Below are 18218 nucleotides of genomic sequence, written 5' to 3' on the forward strand. Positions count from 1 at the left end.
GTCAAAATGAGACAATAAATTGATCATCCATTTTTGAAAGGTTGCTTTGATATTTTATTTTGCTTTCTCTTTACCCAAAATAATTGTATTGGCTTGCTCTCTTTTGCGATTGGCTGTCGTCTGTTTCCGGGGCTCACAGTAGTGACGTTTCACGGTCTGCTTTGAGACGATTTTGGCTAGAAGGGATTCAGCTTTTATCAAATTAACGTCAAAAGTTGAAATGTTTTGCGTTTTAGCTAACCCTTCCCATAACATAATTATCCTACGTTAATTATCATACCATGCTGCGTAAATTATCTTAACCTGTTAGTACGAAAAGTCTAATCTAACAAAAGCTGTATCCCTTCTAGCCTTAACAGCTTTGAGCTTGTAGACCAGTTTGAGAAAGACTGGGGGAGAATGGCTGCCAGTGGAGGTTAGCGTTTCTTGATTGTTTGTGTTGACGATTCAAACTTATTTAACGCATTTTAAAGTTCCATAATTCATACTGAAGGATATATAACCGAGATTACACGCTGACAAAAGTAATAGACAATGACTTCTCTTTTGTTTTAGCTACAAGTGAAGCTGTAAGCGAATGGCTTCTTTAAAATGTGTGCTAGCTAGTTAGCATTGCTATAACCTTAGCTAATTCGATCAGATAGATGGCTAGCTAGTACAGCCGAGTCTAAACAATTGCATGTCTTTGTATGCAAATGACAGTCGTGGCTAAGACTGTCAACCTGTTCGTAGCTATCTTAGCTTTTATTAATAGTTGTCAAAGTGTGTAGTTAGATAGTTGACTAGTTAATATCTACCGCTACTATAGTTAGCCAACAGAAAAGTAGATATGTCCTGTTATCTACAGTACTTAACATAACCACGTCTCATCCTGACGAACAATTAACGGTGGTTGGCCAGTTTACTTGGATAGCCAGTTAACTGGCTAGCTCCATTTCAACATCATCAGCACGATATCCTTAACGATAAAATTAGATTCGTGACTATCCGTTAGGTGGTTTTAGTGACCGTTTTGACTGGTTTAAGGGCTAAACGATTGCTTTCTAGCTGCTTTAGCCGGCTAATAATGCCGCGGATGACTTGCTCTGGTACTATGCAACTGAATTTCTAATCCGCAGAGCTAGCTGGCTTGTGAAAGCCTCGTTGTTTTAGACGGGTCTTTGTTCTGTCATTAAGTTAACTCGAGCACACAAGTTGAACTGGGTGGGGAATTTCCATGGTACACTGGTAACGTTAGCACTACAAACAAGGTATCGAAAAGTAATTTTAGTTCAGTAATAGATTCATGCTACTAATCTCCACGTTGTAGCTTGAGTATTTGTTCTCCACTCTGTAAAGTACACTTGACTCAATTGTGCTGCATATAGCTAGCTAATGATGCCACTAACGTTAAGTAATCTTATTTAGTACCAACATAATTTTAACATCTGATCTGTAGCCTTTTGTTTGTGACTCTTATGTCAGTGTTGTTTAATCCATCATTTTTAAAAGGCATGTTGTCTCTTTCATGTTTGTTCCATAGACGTAGGCAAGCTGTTACAAGTACAGAATGTGACTCCTGCGAACACAACCTACAGTGGGGTTGATGCCGTTCATGCCTGTAACATCCTCCAGCAGCTCAAAGCCTTGTATGATGAAGCACAGCTCACAGACATTGTCGTTGAGGTGGACCATGGCAAGACATTTCCATGTCACCGAAATGTCCTTGCAGCAATCAGCCCTTACTTTAGGTAGGTCAGATATGTGAGGCGTTTGCTTGCTTTTAGTCTTTTACATTTGGTATATCACTTTGAGTTGAGGGAAATGTATTAGCTATGCTTAGTTTTTGAAGGGTCAAACCTTTATATGATAACAAATACCGCGACTAGCCTGAGTGCCAGTTTGTTTGCGCCATCATGCCAACTCTGTAACTTATTGTCATGTCAATGACAGCAATGGAGTAGGCAAGAGCCCAAAATATGCTGCAACACCTTTCAAACTTTTATGCATTTTCTGTTTCCTCTTCTTCCTACCAGGTCCATGTTCACCAGTGGCCTTACAGAGAGCAGCCAGAGGGAGGTGCGGCTCATCGGGGTTGAGTCTGAGTCCATGCACCAGGTCCTGGACTATGCCTACACGTCCAGAGTCATGCTGTCCGAGTCCAATGTCCAGGCCCTGTTCACGGCAGCCAGCATCTTCCAGATCCCAGCCCTGCAGGACCAGTGTGCCCTGTTCATGATCAGTCGTCTGGACCCCCAGAACTGCACCGGGGTCTACATGTTCGCAGACGCCTACGGCCACCAGTTGCTGAGGGAGCGCTCCCAGGACTACATACGCAAGAAGGTGGGTTTTATTCTAAGAACAAGCTGTTCTGTTCCACTGTTATGCTTAACTTTGCTCGTCTTTTGGGAAGGATTAATGTATGGATCTGTTGTTAATATGGCCTTATAACTACAGTAATATGAGAGCACATTGAAGTACATATGGTAGATGACACACTAAATAAGATTTAGATAAGTATCCCAGGTCTGCGTCTGTTAGTTGAGCATGCTGTGACAGATGAAATGTAACATGCGGTGCTGTGTTGTAGTTCCTGTGTGTGGCACGGGAGCAGGAGTTCCTCCAGCTCACCAAGGAGCAGCTGGTGAGCATCCTGAACAACGATGACCTGAACGTGGAGAAGGAAGAGCATGTGTATGAGAGCATTGTGCGCTGGTTGGAGCACGACAGCCCTCGCAGGGAGACCCACCTGGCTGAGGTGTTTTCTCAATGCATCCGACTGCCCCTCCTGGATGACTCTTTTCTCAGCCGCATCCCGGCCCCTTTCGCCTGCGCCCTCTCTCTGTCCAGGGAACCTGCCGAAACCAAGGCACGTCTCAACGGCTGCTCTCAGCGCCTGGGCATGACCGCCTCCGAGATGGTCATCTGCTTTGATGCGGCACACAAACACTCAATGAAGAAGCAGACCGTGCCTTGCCTGGACACTGCTGCTGGGAAGGTGTTCAAGCTCTGCAAGCCCCCCAATGACCTGCGGGAGGTGGGCATCCTGGTGTCATCGGAGAACGACATCTTCATCGCTGGGGGCTACCGCCCTAGCAACAGCGAGGTGTCCATCGACCACCGGGCGGAGAGCGACTTCTGGCAATACGAGCATGCAGGGAACCGTTGGCTGGCGCGTTCGCCCATGCTACGGGCCCGGATCGGCTGCAGGCTGGTCCACTGCTGTGGGAAGCTGTACGCCCTGGGGGGCCGTGTGTACGAAGGGGACGGAAGGAATGCACTGAAGTCAGTGGAGTGCTACGATGCCAGGGATAACTGCTGGACTGCCGTCAGCCCCATGCCTGTCGCCATGGAGTTCCACAGCGCTGTGGAGTACAGAGACCACATCTACATCCTCCAAGGTGAGTCGGGATAGTGGAGCGACTATGGGATCTTGAAATGCAGTGGGAAAAAGATTCAGGAGAGGTATTTTATTTTTCCATGTAAGTTGACTGAGAACACGTTCTCATTTACAGCAACGACCTGGGGAATAGTTACAGGGGAGATAAATTAGCCAATTGGAAGCTGGGGATGATTAGGTAGCCATGATGGTATGAGAGCCAGATTGGGAATTTAGCCAGGACACCAGGGTTACCACCTCTGCTCTTACGATAAGTACCATGGGATCTTTAGTGACCACAGAGAGTCAGGACACCTGTTTTAATGTCCATTCTGAAAGACTGCACCCTACACAATGTCCCCTATCATTGCCCTGGGGCATTGGGATCTTTTTTTAGACCAGAGAATAGAGTGCCTCCTACTGGCCCTCAAACACCACTTCCAGCAGCATCTGGTCTCCCATCCATGGATCAACCATGCTTAGCTTCAGAGGTAAGCCAGCCATGGGATGCAGGGTGGTATGCTGCTGGCAGGCGTAGGAGACTAAATAAATACAAAGCTACAGTTCATTCTTTTTTCAAAATGTGTCTTAACACTGGTGCTTCTCTTCTCTGTTTAACAGGTGAGTACTTCTTCTGTTTTGACCCTCGCAAGGACTACTGGGGCCACCTGTCCCCAATGAGTGTACCCCGGAGCCAGGGTCTGGTTGCCTTACACAAGAACTGCATCTATTACATCGCTGGCATCTGCAGGAACCACCAGCGCACCTTCACCATGGAGGTCTACGACATCGAGCAGAACACCTGGGCCCGCAAGAGGGACCTTCCCTTCGACCAGGCCACCAGCCCCTACATCAAGGCCCTGCTCCTCCAGGGCAAGCTGCACCTGTTTGTCCGAGCCACGCAGGTCATGGTGGAGGAACACGTGTTCCGTACCAGCAGGAAGAACTCCCTCTACCAGTATGACGACGAGGCGGATGCTTGGACCAAAGTCTACGAGACGCCTGACCGCCTCTGGGACCTGGGCCGCCATTTTGAATGTGTGGTGGCCAAACTGTACCCGCAGTGTCTTCAGAAAGTGCTCTGAGAGGACCTTGGGGAATGGGTGGCAGGTAGCCTAGCAGTTAGAACATTGGGCCAGTAACTGAAAGGTTGCTGGTTCAAATACCAGAGCCGGCAAGGTGAATATCTCTGTGCCCTTGAGCAAGGCACTTAACCTTAATTTGCTCCAGTGGCGCTGTATTGATAAGGCTGACCCTGTAAATGTCACATTTCACTGGACCTATCTGGTGTATGTGACAAACATTTATTGGGTTGAACCCCTCCGGGAGGAGGGAGCGTGAGGTCCTACTTGTCTTGTGCCTGATGCTGTCCTGTTTTGCACCACAAGGGCAGTTAAGAGTTTAGTCTTAAAGCATTAACATATAAGGTTTAACACGATCAAATGGGGGTGCTTTCAAAAGATTGCAGTATTTGTGTTTTTTTCTTCCACTCAGCACCAAATACCCAAACTGATGCTTGTTTTACAGTCCAATGAATTATAAGTGCAATTATTATGTTTGCTTGTTGTTGAGCCATTTTGTTCCATTTAATCTTAAAAGCATATATAGGTTAACATTTTTACAATTGATTGACATGCAGTTGATGGATCAGATGAAGTACCCTCTAGTTATGGAACCACGACATGTTAGCATAAAGTGAAAATTCTATATATATATATATATATATATAAATCATTAATTTTATATATATATATATTCATACGGGTAAGATGAGCAGTGTTGCTCATTGGTAGGTTGTTAGCTCAGATTGAGGGTTTTTGTGTCTGACTTTTGTATTGATTTGAATGCTGATTGCTCCCTACAGCAAGTTCGTCTTTGTGGAAGTGTTTATTAGTTGTGTATGAAGTGTGCTAGTTATTTAGATCAATTTAGTATTATTGCCATGTGTGATCGGTATGATGCTAGTTTATGAAACTAATACTTTGCTTTCAAGAGATGGCTTAAGTTGTCAACCAATGTGCTATTTGGCTTCGTTGCAGTTGGATTTATACTTTTTGAATTCGTAGACTAATGCAATGGACTCTCAGAGCTGGCATCCATTTTGTTGCAACGACTTTCACATGCCAAGACAACTTAAGAGAAGTTAGACGATTCACTCTCCACATTGGAGAAACGAGCAGGGCGTCAGATGTGTGGTTGGCCAAGATAAGTGCGACATTTCGAACCAGGCAACAGTTTGCTTTGATAGCAACTTAAGAGAAGTCAGATAAGGAATGAAGGGACATGGTTCAGGCTGATGCATTGATTTGGCCAAAGTGTGGGCAGCTCGCTGCAGGATGGTCTTTTCTGGGGGGGTTTTAAGCATGTCTGGTATTCATTACAATCTGCTTTAAAAAGTGTTTTGGTTAACCTACCTCTTAAATGCCAAAATGCATTTAAGAACTTGTTTTGTTTCATCTGAAAAGTTGATAAAGTTTCAATTAGCTGTAACTAAGGAAACTTTGACACAATTAGGTAGGGCTGGGATGATACCAGTATTGCGATACTCGCTATTATTATGGCAAGGAAACAAAACATGAAGCAGATTTAACTTCTTTAGGATAACAGTTATAATGTTGGAAACAGTCCTCATTATGTTAGCCGGAGTCACCTTTATTTATTTTCCAAACTATAGCGCAATATTTTACATACAGCAGGTTTTTAAAGGGCCGAAGAGGGTGGTCTGCTTCGTGTTTTCATTTTTGCCATTGATAAAATATTGCAATGCTGGTATCGTCACAGCCCTACATTTAGGTTTACGCTAGTTGAAGTGGATTACATTTTGTTTTCAAGCTTAATTTGGGTACTTACCTTTGCTCGTTGAAATGTTTCAATATTTGCCTGTGTGGCTGGCTGCTGTACAGTAGTTGTCAGAGGAGGAGTAAAGTAGAGATTGTTGGTGTGTAATTTAGTCCAGATCCCAAGGGGGATGTCATTGTGCCTATGGGTGGGTGGGGGCATCCAGATAGTAGTCCTGTGTGTTTTAGCCTGGCGAGGTCTTATTTATCATTGCACTGAATCACTCTTCAACGGTCCGTCACTGCAAACTTGACCAAGCAGCACCCACCTGGACAGAGCATTACCACAGAGAGTGCTTTTTTTCTACATGAATCCATCTGTATGCTATGACATTGAGAGAAACTAACTATTGGTGCTGCTTTTTTGATGATCTTGTATATATTAAATAAGTAACAGCAATTGACTGATGTTCCCTATGGAACTGTAACAAATTCAATGACGTCAATTTCCTCATGCAGGTTCCTGTATCATCTTTGCACTACATATGATCATGTATTTGATCTCATATTTAAAGCATTTCCCCAAAATATATCATTGACCACAAAGCAATCTTGGGAAATGCAGTTCTGTCTTCACAGAATTTCAACTGGAGAGTAGTATGAAAATGTTCTGTTTGTAGCTGTGGACATTAACTTTTGTAAAGAAAAATACTGCACATCACTTGGCACTGGTTTGATCTGGCCAGAGCAGTGCCCTCCATGGGCGAGGAAGGAGAAAAGGGGTTTCCTCAAATGCCTAAAAACTCACGTGGGAACCAGGAATGGACAACTCAGGATTTCTATTGATAAACAGTACTGTATTTAAATGTCTTGTTTCATGTGTAATATACGTTTGCTGTACTTGCACAGTTTTTTACAACTTTTTTCTTTTATAACTTGAAAAGTAGAAATGTTATTTTCAATGGCTATTTTTCCATTTTCTATGTTTAGTTATAGTAGAGCGATTAATGTAAATATTCTCAGTAGTTTTGCTTTACCAAAACTTCACAATAAGCAGATCTGTAACTCCAATGTTACATTATCTCCAACACATCAGTTTTGTGAAATACTTAGTGTACAACGAATCAGCCAGTCAATGTGCTTTTTGTGCAAAAGATATAGTTGGCCTTGTGTGGCCATGCCCAAGCTCATTCAAGCCCTGTATGTATGCATCCTGCATGGATGGCTACTACCAGTAGAATCTTACTGCTTTTCTTTTTGTTTGCTGCTTTGTCTGTGTAGTTTGGGGAATAGTGGTGGTTGAGCTCAACTGTGAAATTCACATTGCACATCATTTGAGAATAAAATGACAAGTGAAACCATAGTGACTTTTTTTTTTTTATTGCCATTTGATTGTTTGGTGCTGAATGAATGTTTTCTAACCTTTTATTCCCCTTGTAGCCTATACTCCGTGTGTGTTATGCATATGTGTGTGTATATATTATGTATGTTTGTACATATATATAGCTATTTTTGAAAGTAGACTAACCCAGATCACATTCATGTAACATGTTATGAGACATGATACCCATCACCAGTTAGTTACAAGGTTGCAACTTTTGGAACAAATAGACCTAGTTGACATCCCTGAGTAGCGACATTCTTGTGACCTTTTTAGTGAAAGATAAGACAATCAGAAATAGATGTGTTTAGCTAAAAGATAAACCGGCCAGAATTGATAGCCTAGGAGCCTAAAATGCTAATTCCTGGACTTTTGGGAGCAGAAGACAGTCATCGTTATAATTCAATGAACCAATAGGTGCAAATGAGGTACACATGTCTAAAGTCGACTGAAAAATCAAATCGATGTTTCAGAAACGTTGTGCGTGAACTGGGAGTTTAAGTTCTGCGCTGTTCGTCACCAAGGTAAGATCGTTTAATTTTTTGTTGTCTTGCATTCAATGTAAAATATTTTGACACGCTTCAACTTTCTGTTGTGTGTATGTATTCCAAGTCGGATATCCACGTGTACAAACCACATTTGAGTCTTCGTTTGCTGAGGGTAGCACAAATCATCATTAGGCTACTTCTGAAATTACATTCTTAGAACCTAAACTAAAGTGCCCTCGTTCGTTTACGTGCTGCGGTTTTGCGTCTCATCAGGTAGACTGATGCAACTTCCATATCCCCCTGAGACACGAAAAAAACTAGTTTGGGATTTTTTTCACATAACATAAGTGTTGGAGGTATAAAAAAAAAGTGAACAATTATTTTATTGTAAGTTCAAAATTGGCCTCTTTAGTGGTCATTATGGTGTAAATATGGCAACATTTATATTTCAGTCAATGGGTACAGTAGATGAAAAACAAAGTTGCGGCATCCGGGTGTCCACTACAGAGGACATTTCTTGATAAACTCGTATTTAGGTCTTATTTAATGTCAACAAAAAATATTACACAGTCCTGACACCCTGAGTCAAACAATTGGTTTGGGTAAATGAAGTGATGATTTGATTGACTGCTCTCTGTGGTGATTCATCTGCTTTCTAAAAAAAGGTACATTCAAGATTATGTTTTTGCTTTCATGAAACGCTTAGATCATCATCCTTCTCCCCTCTATCAACAGAAACATGTCCCCTGCACCAGCATCTATTCTGCGGGACACCCCTCCGGACGGGGGCTGGGGCTGGGCCGTGGTGTTTGGGGCCTTCATCTCTATCGGCTTCTCGTATGCCTTCCCCAAAGCCCTCACTGTCTTCTTCAAAGACATCCAGCTGATCTTCGGTGCCTCCTACAGCCAGATTGCATGGATTTCTTCCATCATGCTGGCAGCAATGTATGCCGGTGGTGAGTAGACATGCATGTAGCCAAGCAGCTCTCAGTCAGCATTGAGTCAATTATGACCACAATGCACAGATTATGTATTAAGGGATGCATGGCTTCTATGGAGCGTTGCAGTTGATTGTTTTTTCATCCCTAAAATGTAGGCCTATATCGTCCATGTGAGGACCCATTGTAATAGCTGTATCTGATCAAGAGTAATGAGTATTGCTGTGTTCAAATTATTATGAATGCCTAAAAAGTAAAGTCTTTGTGCAGTTGTCTCCTCTAAAATCATATATATTATTCAGGGATAGTAACATCTGTTTGTAGTTTATTTAGTAAGTTTACTAGTTGAAGAAAATACTGTAGTAGGCAATTTAAGATGAAAGACAAGCAATTGTAAGTAACCTAACCTACTTAATCATGTTGATAGAATAAACACCTTGTTACCTCTTACTTTAGTGTAATGATCTTTGACAGCAACCTCTTTCTTGGAAACCTGTAAATAAAATGTATTGAGTAAAACAAACTGCTAAACCAGTGGCTGCCTATTTTTAGGCTTCATATGGAAGGGTTAGAAATGGGTTGTTCATGTGCTTTTGCATCTGACACGAATTTGGATGTTTAAACAAACCCACTCTTTCACTTATCATTGGGGACGTGCAGCGGCAGGTGATTCACCCTGGGGCACGTTCAGTAGGCCATCATGGAGTGATCCAGGTCACAAATGTCTGCACTGTCAGTTGCAAATGTTATTTATTTTGTCTATCCTTGCTCTGTTTGCATGAACATTTGTATATTCATAATTGTCAGTCTGTGGCTCAAGTGTAAGGATGTTTTATAATGCACCTTCAATGACTCATTAGATGACACTGAGATATTATAATAGAATGATCCAATTGAAGTTGGAGGTAAATCCATCAGTGGCTGCAAGGTTAAAAGACGACAGGGCGCCTGACTCACCTGCATTCACCAGCATAGAGAATTCTGTGAAATATTCCCACGCACAGTGGCAGAGGCACATGTCTTTATCATATTGTCCTTGACTCTGCTTTTGCAATGTCACACAGTGGAAAAAAGACAGGGGGAATATATCAGACATGGGTTCAGTACATTTGGGCCTCACAACAAGTCCCTATGGGATGAACGTGACAGCATTACAGGGGACCTATGACTTAGGGAGCCAGAGTGATAAGGTTCTAATGGGTGAGGGAATTGTGATGATGTCTGGGATGCCACCCCAAAGTGACACAGTCACTAGGAGGACACGGTCTGTATGTACACCTAGTCTCTATATCCACACAGGGTTTGCTAGGATGAATGAATCTGATCAAGCAATAGCTAAGGTCACTGCTAGGATGAATTTATTTTATGTAATAGCTAATCCAGAGATTTCTTCTGTATCTTGTAGATAGGTAAATATGAAAGTGCATCTTTTTATCTTTCGATTCAGCTGTAGTAAAAAAAACTACGTTTACGCTGTAATGACTAAACATAGCATTTTACATTGATAAAAAAGGATAAAAGACTAGATATGGAGAAAGAGTAACTCTGTAGGTGATCATAAGCAGATTTGATTAAAAACAAAACAGAAATAAAATGAGGATGCTAGTTATTATTTGAACATGTGCAGTGTACAGCTGCTTTTACATTAAGTATAACACCAAGGTCATTGTCAGAATGTCTAACTGACGAGGGAAATGATTTGTTTTTTCACATTTAAACGTCCTTTTGATGTGCATAAGTCCTGATCAATGTAGAACGATTTAAGATGTCTTTTTTAATGTATGAAATCAATTTTGGACAATGGATTCAGCTGTATGCCAAAACTGTAATCTTCTTATTGTTTACTAGGAATTTTCAATTATCACCCGCCTTGCAATATCATTCCAGCACTGACTAGAAAGTCAGCATGTTGAGATTTCAATATTCGTGTCAGCATACATATTTTTTTGATTATTGCTGAAGGGAATGATTTAGTGACTATTTAAATCCTCTGGTTTTAGCAGGGAACAGAAGTGGGTGTTAGGTTGTGTGATGCTAAAGGACTGTTGTACGTATTCTCTATGGCAGGGTTATGAATGAAGGATAGTGAGAGACAGAATATAGACGGCTATTTAATGATTGATCACACTTTTTTGTGGGAACATTATCAGGAGACATGCAAATTAGGCACTGGTCTGCTTTGCTTATGTAGGTAAGATAACTATTTAGAACATCAGCCATCTATTCACGCCCGACATAAGTTACTTTGTGTGGATATTTGAACAGCAGTGCATTAGCGGTAACGTAAGATCAAGGGTTAGGTTTCGGGAGGGATCTATCGGTCCGATGTCAACTGCCTATCTATTATCTCAATGCTGCATGAACCTAAGACGAACACTTTCTCTCCCCTTTTCATCTCTCCTCTTTCACTTTTTTCTTTGCAGGACCTATCAGCAGTATTCTGGTCAATCGCTATGGAAGCCGGCCTGTGGTCATAGCTGGTGGAGTGATGTGTGGCATTGGTATGGTAACTGCTTCTTTTGGCAATACCATTACGCATTTGTACATATGCGTAGGAGTCGTTGGAGGTATGGTACCCACTCATACCATACATGGCTTGTTTTGCGATATTATGTGTGGGCCAACAGAAACAGAAATCACTTGTTTTTAATGCCATTAAAGTTGACTAATGAGAGATACTAATAGTTTCTGTAGGCCTAATCCATAAGCTTACTATATGCTCTAAATGTGAAAACCTAAGCAATTTAATTATTGGTTCTATTGAAGATACTGTAGTGGATTCATTATACATAAAACACAACTTTAGATATAGGCCTCATAGTTTTCTTCAGGAAAGACATCTGGCACGATGGCTGGATGTTGTGTATGTGAAGTAGTCTCCTGACAGGGAGACTTGTTTATCCCACCGCTAGACCAACCCTCTCCCATCTCTCAACCAGCCCTGTTGGTGCTCCTTTAGGAGTATGTATCCTCCCTGGGTGGCCAGGTCTCCCTGGCATACAGTCTGTCTTTTATTTTTTTAACCTTTATTTAACTAGGCCGTCAATGACGTTCTAGGAACAGTGGGTTAACTGCTTGTTCAGGGGCAGAACGACAGATTTGAACCTTGTCAGCTTGGGGATTTGAACTTGCAACCTTTCGGTTACTAGTCCAACGCTCTAACCACTAGGCTACCCTGCCGCCTGGGCCCAGGGAGTCTCTCAGCCTCTGGGCTTGGGCCGGAGCACTGTGAGGACAGCGCAGGTGTAATTAAGACATTGTCATTCCGGTTTCCAGAGAGTATGGTCTACCAGGACCCCTGTTCTTTCCCGTAGGCTTCAGTCCTGGTCCTCTCACGGGAGTCACCGCCATCCTCCACCCAGCGAGACTCATTAGCCAGCGCCAGGCCCGCAGGCCTGGAAGATTAATAGAGGGAAGAGGTGGCTATAGCTATAGGGCCTTGTGTTGTGTTCTAATCTCTCTGCATCCCCTCTGCCCTGGCCCGGTGAGATGAGCTAGCTAGGCTAACACACACATCCCTTTCTCACATACATCTTACCAGTCTGTTGAAAGCTGCCACAAACACCCTGTGAGTTTAGATGGTAATGCAGCTACCATTTAAATGGAAGTGATTTTCTTAGTTTGTACCCTCTAAAAGAGACAAATAATAAATAAAATGAGTATTCATTTCTAATCAGTGTACTTTAATGAGCCTCCAAATTCAATCAAGTTGAGACAGCCATAATTGGAGGTGAAAACTAATCTAAATCTGTGTTGGCATTATGCCATTTTAATCCAGGAAGAATGCATACTAAGAACTATTTTTTTATCTGTACATTTAATAAAATAAGGCTTTGGAAATTGTGTAGCTCAGTGGGCATTAGTGTGGAATTGTGAGCAGAAGACATTTAGCAAATGTTAGAATGATGGAATGGGTCAGTCGAGGTCACTACCTGGAGCTCTACATCTTAAAGTGAAGACTCATTTAGAGAATAAGATGCTCATTTACAGGCTGAAATGCTACTAAATTGGATTTTTGGGAAAGGAGGTGGTAGTGAATGGACTACCCGGAGCCTGTAATTTATTGCCATTTAAATGGAGAAATCATTTCTGAAATTATTTCTGCTTTCCTTAATGAGATTTTAGTAGGCAATGTTCAATGAGTTGGAACCTTAATGTGCACAAAGTAGAATTGGTCTTAATTTAATCCTGCAGTACCAGGCGTTTATGTCAAGGTTTTAGCCTCTGAAAATGGAACTTGTGAACGTGACTGCTCTCCTCTCTTGTATTCCCACAGGATTTGGTCTTTCTTTTAACCTCCAGCCATCCGTCACCATCATTGGGAAGTACTTCCAGGTCAAGAGGCCGTTAGCTAATGGGCTGGCCATGGCAGGAAGTCCAGTCTTCCTCTGTACCTTAGCACCTATCAACCAGTTCCTGTTTAACCAATTTGGCTGGAGGGGCAGTTTCTTCATCCTGGGAGCTCTGCTGCTCAACTGCTGTGTTGCCGGCTCTCTCATGAGGCCCATTTGTCCAAAGCCAACTGGAGGCCAACTCACGCAGACAAACGGAACCCCAAAGAAACCTACCACTCACCGGTCTGAGGCCCAGGTGAATGGACACAACACACAGTTGGAGAAAGGCTGTTTGGACAGCTTCAACAAGTTTCTGGACCTCTCACTCTTCAAACACAGGGGCTTCCTGATCTACATCGTAGGGAACGCGGTGATGTTCTTTGGTTTCTTCGCCCCTGTAGTGTTCCTGGCCCCTTACGCCCTGAGCCATGGCTTCGACGAGTATTCCTCCGCCTTCCTCTTATCCATCATGGGCTTCGTAGACATGTTTGCCAGGCCGTTGACAGGGCTGATGGCTAACACTAAGTGGATCAGGCCCAGGATACAGTACTTCTTCAGCTTTGCCATCATCTATAATGGTTTATGCCACCTGCTGTGTCCCTTGGCCAGTGGGTATGGGGGGCTGGCGGCCTACTCAGTGTTCTTTGGCATAGCATTTGGAATGGTGTGTGCCCTGCTGTTTGAGACGCTCATGGACCTGGTGGGGCCTCAGCGGTTCTCCAGTGCAGTGGGACTGGCCACCATCATAGAGTGCTGCCCCGTACTCCTGGGACCACCTATTGGAGGTAAGCCTTCACGCTGCACACAGCCCACATTCCCGCTCTCTCTAAAGTTAATACACAACCATACAGCTCTTAGACAACTAATGCTATGACACCTTTAGACAAACGTACTCCCTATTGACAAAGGACAAGCACTATTTTCCCTTTAGTCAACAAACACTCTCCCTCCATTTCCCCCAAGACCACCTCTCCATGGTCATTTAATACATGGCTGACAGTATCCCAGTGTTACGCATGCACTTGAGAGAACCTTTATTGTCAGAGTATAGGAAAAGTCCTTCTTTAGAATAACTTCGGTAAATAAAGCAGAAAATGGATTTGGAGCAGAGAAAACCCACCAGTCAGTTGTTCCCCTCTCTCTCACTCTGCTCCTCGGTCACGGCCGTGTGCTGCATGCTGCATGGTGCCGGAGTGGAGCCCAACTACTTTCCAGGGTGTCATTATTGTAAGACATTCCAGTAGAATTGGATTATCATCGGTGAGCAGGGCGGCCTGGAGCGCACGGCCTGCCCAGAGAAAAGCAGTAATTGGTCACGTTTTTTTACTGTTGTAAATAAGCCGGGCCGCTCTGGCTTTCAGGGCACGCCCGCTAGAGGATTCGTCCTCCACACAAATGATGGAACATTTTTCGGAGCTAAGAAGCCGTAAGTAAGGGTAATGAAGGTCTCTCTGCGACTCTTTCTCTCAGTCTATTTTCCCCTTCTCTCTTTACCGGGTCCCCTCGGTCTAGAATAGACCTACTGCCACTGGCTGCAAACACAAGCTTAGAGAGTTTCAGTTATTGGAGTTAGGGAAAACTTTGACCATTGCGATGTTACCAACTTCATTTGATTAGCTGATAATACTAGTCAAATCATTGACCCTAACCCCAAATCCTAATTAGCGTGCAAACTCTGGTACACTTTACTATGGCATAAATCTCTCTCAAAATCTAAGGTTTAAGATGAGAAAGACCTTTTCCAATAATAGCTTACTACTGATGAAATGAACATCAGGAGTCATTGTGCAAGGTTATTCCAAGACGGGTCTTCTTTTTGTAAACCACAAGCAGTGACTTTTAGAGGACCTTTATCCTTTCATGCTTTTTAGAGTGTATAATCAAAAAGGTTATGTTTCCCGCCCATATTTCCCTGAGATTACTAGGGATAGCACACATTTTGAAAACTCTATCTCCTACAGCCCACTTTCATTTTGGTCTTATTTGGCACAGAGGAGAACTAACAATGCTAACATTCTCTGCTCAGCCCAAGCTGTTAAATAACACATTTCCATGGAAGTGAACTTGCTTAGTCTTTGAACCACCTGTGGGCTTTCTCTGACAGAATACAAATGTTCTCCTCAGAGTGCTGCTAGAGCCCATCTCATTTCACAGTCTCTGAAATGGCAGACAGACACAAACGGTGGAGTGAAAAAGGAGGGAGAACGGGCTCTGTCAGAACACACTTCTCTTCTCCATACAAACTGGTTGTCTGTCTAGTCTGTCTGGTAGAAGTAGGATCACGTTTGTTGGCATTCCTATGCTTCTCTCTCCTCTGCAGAGTTTTAATGATGTGTAAATGTATAGTCCTCCTGGTTGTTTTGTGCGACCCTGTTCTGAGGTGCTCATTTAATGGGGGTAAATAAGCGCCTCCCTGCACGTTGAGCGTTATTCTCCAGAGGGCAGAGTCTCTACATTTCCCTTTACAAGTCTCCTCATTACAGCCAGCCTCGTCATGCCGCGCCATGCCTCCTCCCAAACCTGGGGGTCAGCCTAATTAGGAGAAAGTGAGGTAATTGGTGTAATTAGCCTTTTGCTTTCGGTGTTTAATGAATCTCAGTTCAGACTTCACTCATTAGAGGCCCGTACCTGGACCATAATGAAGCTATGAATACATTTAAAAAAGAGGTGACTCTGCCAGATGGACTTAATTACCATTCAGCCAATCAAGGGTTGCCTTAATGAGGGTGATGGTCATCTGCACACACCCACAGGATAGAACGCCATTAATCAGACCATGTCCCTGTTGCTGCTTTGTACTGGACCACGGGCAAAGTGACCTCCACACACACACACACACACACACACACACACACGCACACGCACACGCACAAACAAACACACAGAGTGAGAGAGACAAACTCATGCCCCCATCCTCAACTTAATTGAAAATTGACTCATTAAGACCTGTCTTTTAATTGGTTTACCTAACCTGAAAACTGCCCTTCTATTTAACAACCTAACTCTGTGTTTATGTATAGTGGGGTGTTGTGTTGATTGTGTCTCCCAGATGATTCAATAATGCCAGACTCGGTAATTGACCATTAGTTACTGATGTTTGCGGGAAATGAGTCCATTACAGATAAACACCTCAATATAAGTTTGAAATATAGAGAGCAATTAAATGCCCTGTCTCATTGCATAAACAAGGCAACGTTACATAAGATACATAAAAGGGGTGTGGTTAAATCATGTAGTGTCTCTCTGCTGTGGGTTTTCGACTGCTTGGAACTATAGATTTCTTTCTGCATTTTTATAAAAAATTGTGTTATTGACATAGCCTTGTTCTGTTTTATATTCTCTACCTATATAATTCATGTTGTTAAGTTTGAAAGAATACAAGATAAAATAGCTGAAACCATTCAAACCAATGAAGGTTCGGAACTTTATAGCCAATTATCTCAGAATCCTCTTTTTACAGATAGAACCTTCTAGTTCCAAGCTCTTGTCTTATACTTTCTAAAGTTATTCATTATGAATGAATTAGTCAATGACCTTCAACTGAGCACACAATAGCTTGGGAAAGTACACTGTTGTCACAGTTGATCTTCCCTTCATTAATCAATTTAGTGGTTCCTACAAACATCTGACTTGCATGATCCTGCAAATTGATATACAGTATGCACAGACGGATGGACAGACAGTTGATTAGATGTTCACTGTGGAGGCTGAGTGAGTTGGGGAGGACTGCAGATCGATCCAGGGGGAGGTTCAAGAAGCTTATGGCTCCAATCTGATATAAACTCCATTTGTCACTTTTCCTCTGAAGCGGGCTAGATTTTGATCGTTTTCAGAATCGACATGGCCACACTCCTGATTTGTTCTGGTGCAGCAGCCAAAATTGCCTTCCCAGAGAGCTGTGGCAAGCAAGGTCAGGTGTAATGGCTCCATGTCATGTCTCCAGTAGGATCTTCTTCTCTACAGAACAGAGTTTGAAAAGCACATCTAAACCATACCCATGTTACACCTCCTGATTCACCTCGTGGAGAGAGATGGGGAAAGGCTTACCTTAACCCCTAACAAACTGTTGATAGGAATATACTATAAGCAGGGGGGATTTTGTGGGCATCTTGTCTAACTATCCTTCCTATAACTGAACTTTTTATCTGATAGGGGGGAAAAGTTAGCTACTTTATGTAACCTTCAGTAACATCTCCCCTCTCCTCCCCTTCAGGAGCCTTGGTGGACACCTTTGGTGACTACAAGTACCTGTACCTCATGTGTGGAGCGGTGATGGTGTTCGCAGGACTCTTCCTCTTTGTTATGAATATCTACAACTACAGGATGCTGGAGCGGGAGAGGCGGCAGGAGGAGGGACAGGTAGAGGAGGGCTGTGAGAGCCAGGAGCAGGACCAGGAGCAGGGCCTGGGGCTGAGGGAGAGGGGAGAGACCTCCTCAGAGGAGCAAGGAGAGGCAGGGAAGGAGGCTAAGAAGCAACATATCCCCTAGGGAGACGAATCAGAAGCGGAAGAGACTAAATTAAGCCATGCATGATACCACTGTTTACAAGTACACTCTCATATATTGATGCCAGTATATCAGTATATAGGCCTACCCAATACTGTATATAGTCCACCCCCCCCCCCCCCCCCCCCGGTATTGAAATTTGGTAGATTCTCGGAAAAATATTAATCCCTAGTACAGAGCTCCAGATGCTGTTTAAATAAATCTCCCTTTTCCACTGAGTGCCATCTAGGTGACTCCAGCGTTGCTCCCCTGTTTTGTGGCTGCTTCTGAAGCTGAAAGCTTAATTAACACACGCACGCACGCACGCACGCACGCACGCACACACACACACACACACACACACACACACACACACACACACACACACACACACACACACACACACACACACACACACACACACACACACACACACACACACACACACACACACACA

The 18218-nt window shown here is 43.2% G+C and overlaps 2 protein-coding genes across 2 annotated transcripts; both read left to right on the top strand.

Moving 5' to 3' along the window:
- The first annotated feature begins 209 nt into the window (after positions 1-209).
- LOC139369864 (kelch repeat and BTB domain-containing protein 8-like) lies at positions 210-5697 on the top strand. Its single transcript, XM_071109146.1, has 5 exons — positions 210-415; positions 1523-1730; positions 2016-2322; positions 2570-3380; positions 3980-5697. Exons 1-5 carry the CDS (start codon positions 400-402, stop codon positions 4441-4443), a joined length of 1806 nt encoding a protein of 601 aa, XP_070965247.1. The 5' UTR covers positions 210-399; the 3' UTR covers positions 4444-5697.
- A 3046-nt stretch (positions 5698-8743) lies between these two features.
- On the top strand, positions 8744-17764 carry LOC139369471 (monocarboxylate transporter 2-like). The gene is made up of 4 exons (XM_071108728.1): positions 8744-8960; positions 11366-11509; positions 13219-14061; positions 17490-17764. Exons 1-4 carry the CDS (start codon positions 8744-8746, stop codon positions 17762-17764), a joined length of 1479 nt encoding a protein of 492 aa, XP_070964829.1.
- The last annotated feature ends 454 nt before the right edge of the window (positions 17765-18218 follow it).

This window comes from Oncorhynchus clarkii, chromosome 17 (assembly GCF_045791955.1).
Source record: "Oncorhynchus clarkii lewisi isolate Uvic-CL-2024 chromosome 17, UVic_Ocla_1.0, whole genome shotgun sequence".
NCBI classification, from domain to species: Eukaryota; Metazoa; Chordata; class Actinopteri; order Salmoniformes; family Salmonidae; genus Oncorhynchus; species Oncorhynchus clarkii.

Bases quoted from the DNA above. Each gene is read 5' to 3' on its own strand.
- LOC139369864 (XM_071109146.1), top strand. The intron at 2,323-2,569 runs GTGGGTTTTATT...GCTGTGTTGTAG, and splicing joins AGGACTACATACGCAAGAAG to TTCCTGTGTGTGGCACGGGA. The intron at 3,381-3,979 runs GTGAGTCGGGAT...TCTGTTTAACAG, and splicing joins CCACATCTACATCCTCCAAG to GTGAGTACTTCTTCTGTTTT.
- LOC139369471 (XM_071108728.1), top strand. From the start codon at position 8,744: ATGTCCCCTGCACCAGCATCTATTCTGCGGGACACCCCTCCGGACGGG. The intron at 8,961-11,365 runs GTGAGTAGACAT...TTTTCTTTGCAG, and splicing joins GGCAGCAATGTATGCCGGTG to GACCTATCAGCAGTATTCTG. The intron at 14,062-17,489 runs GTAAGCCTTCAC...CCTCCCCTTCAG, and splicing joins CCTGGGACCACCTATTGGAG to GAGCCTTGGTGGACACCTTT.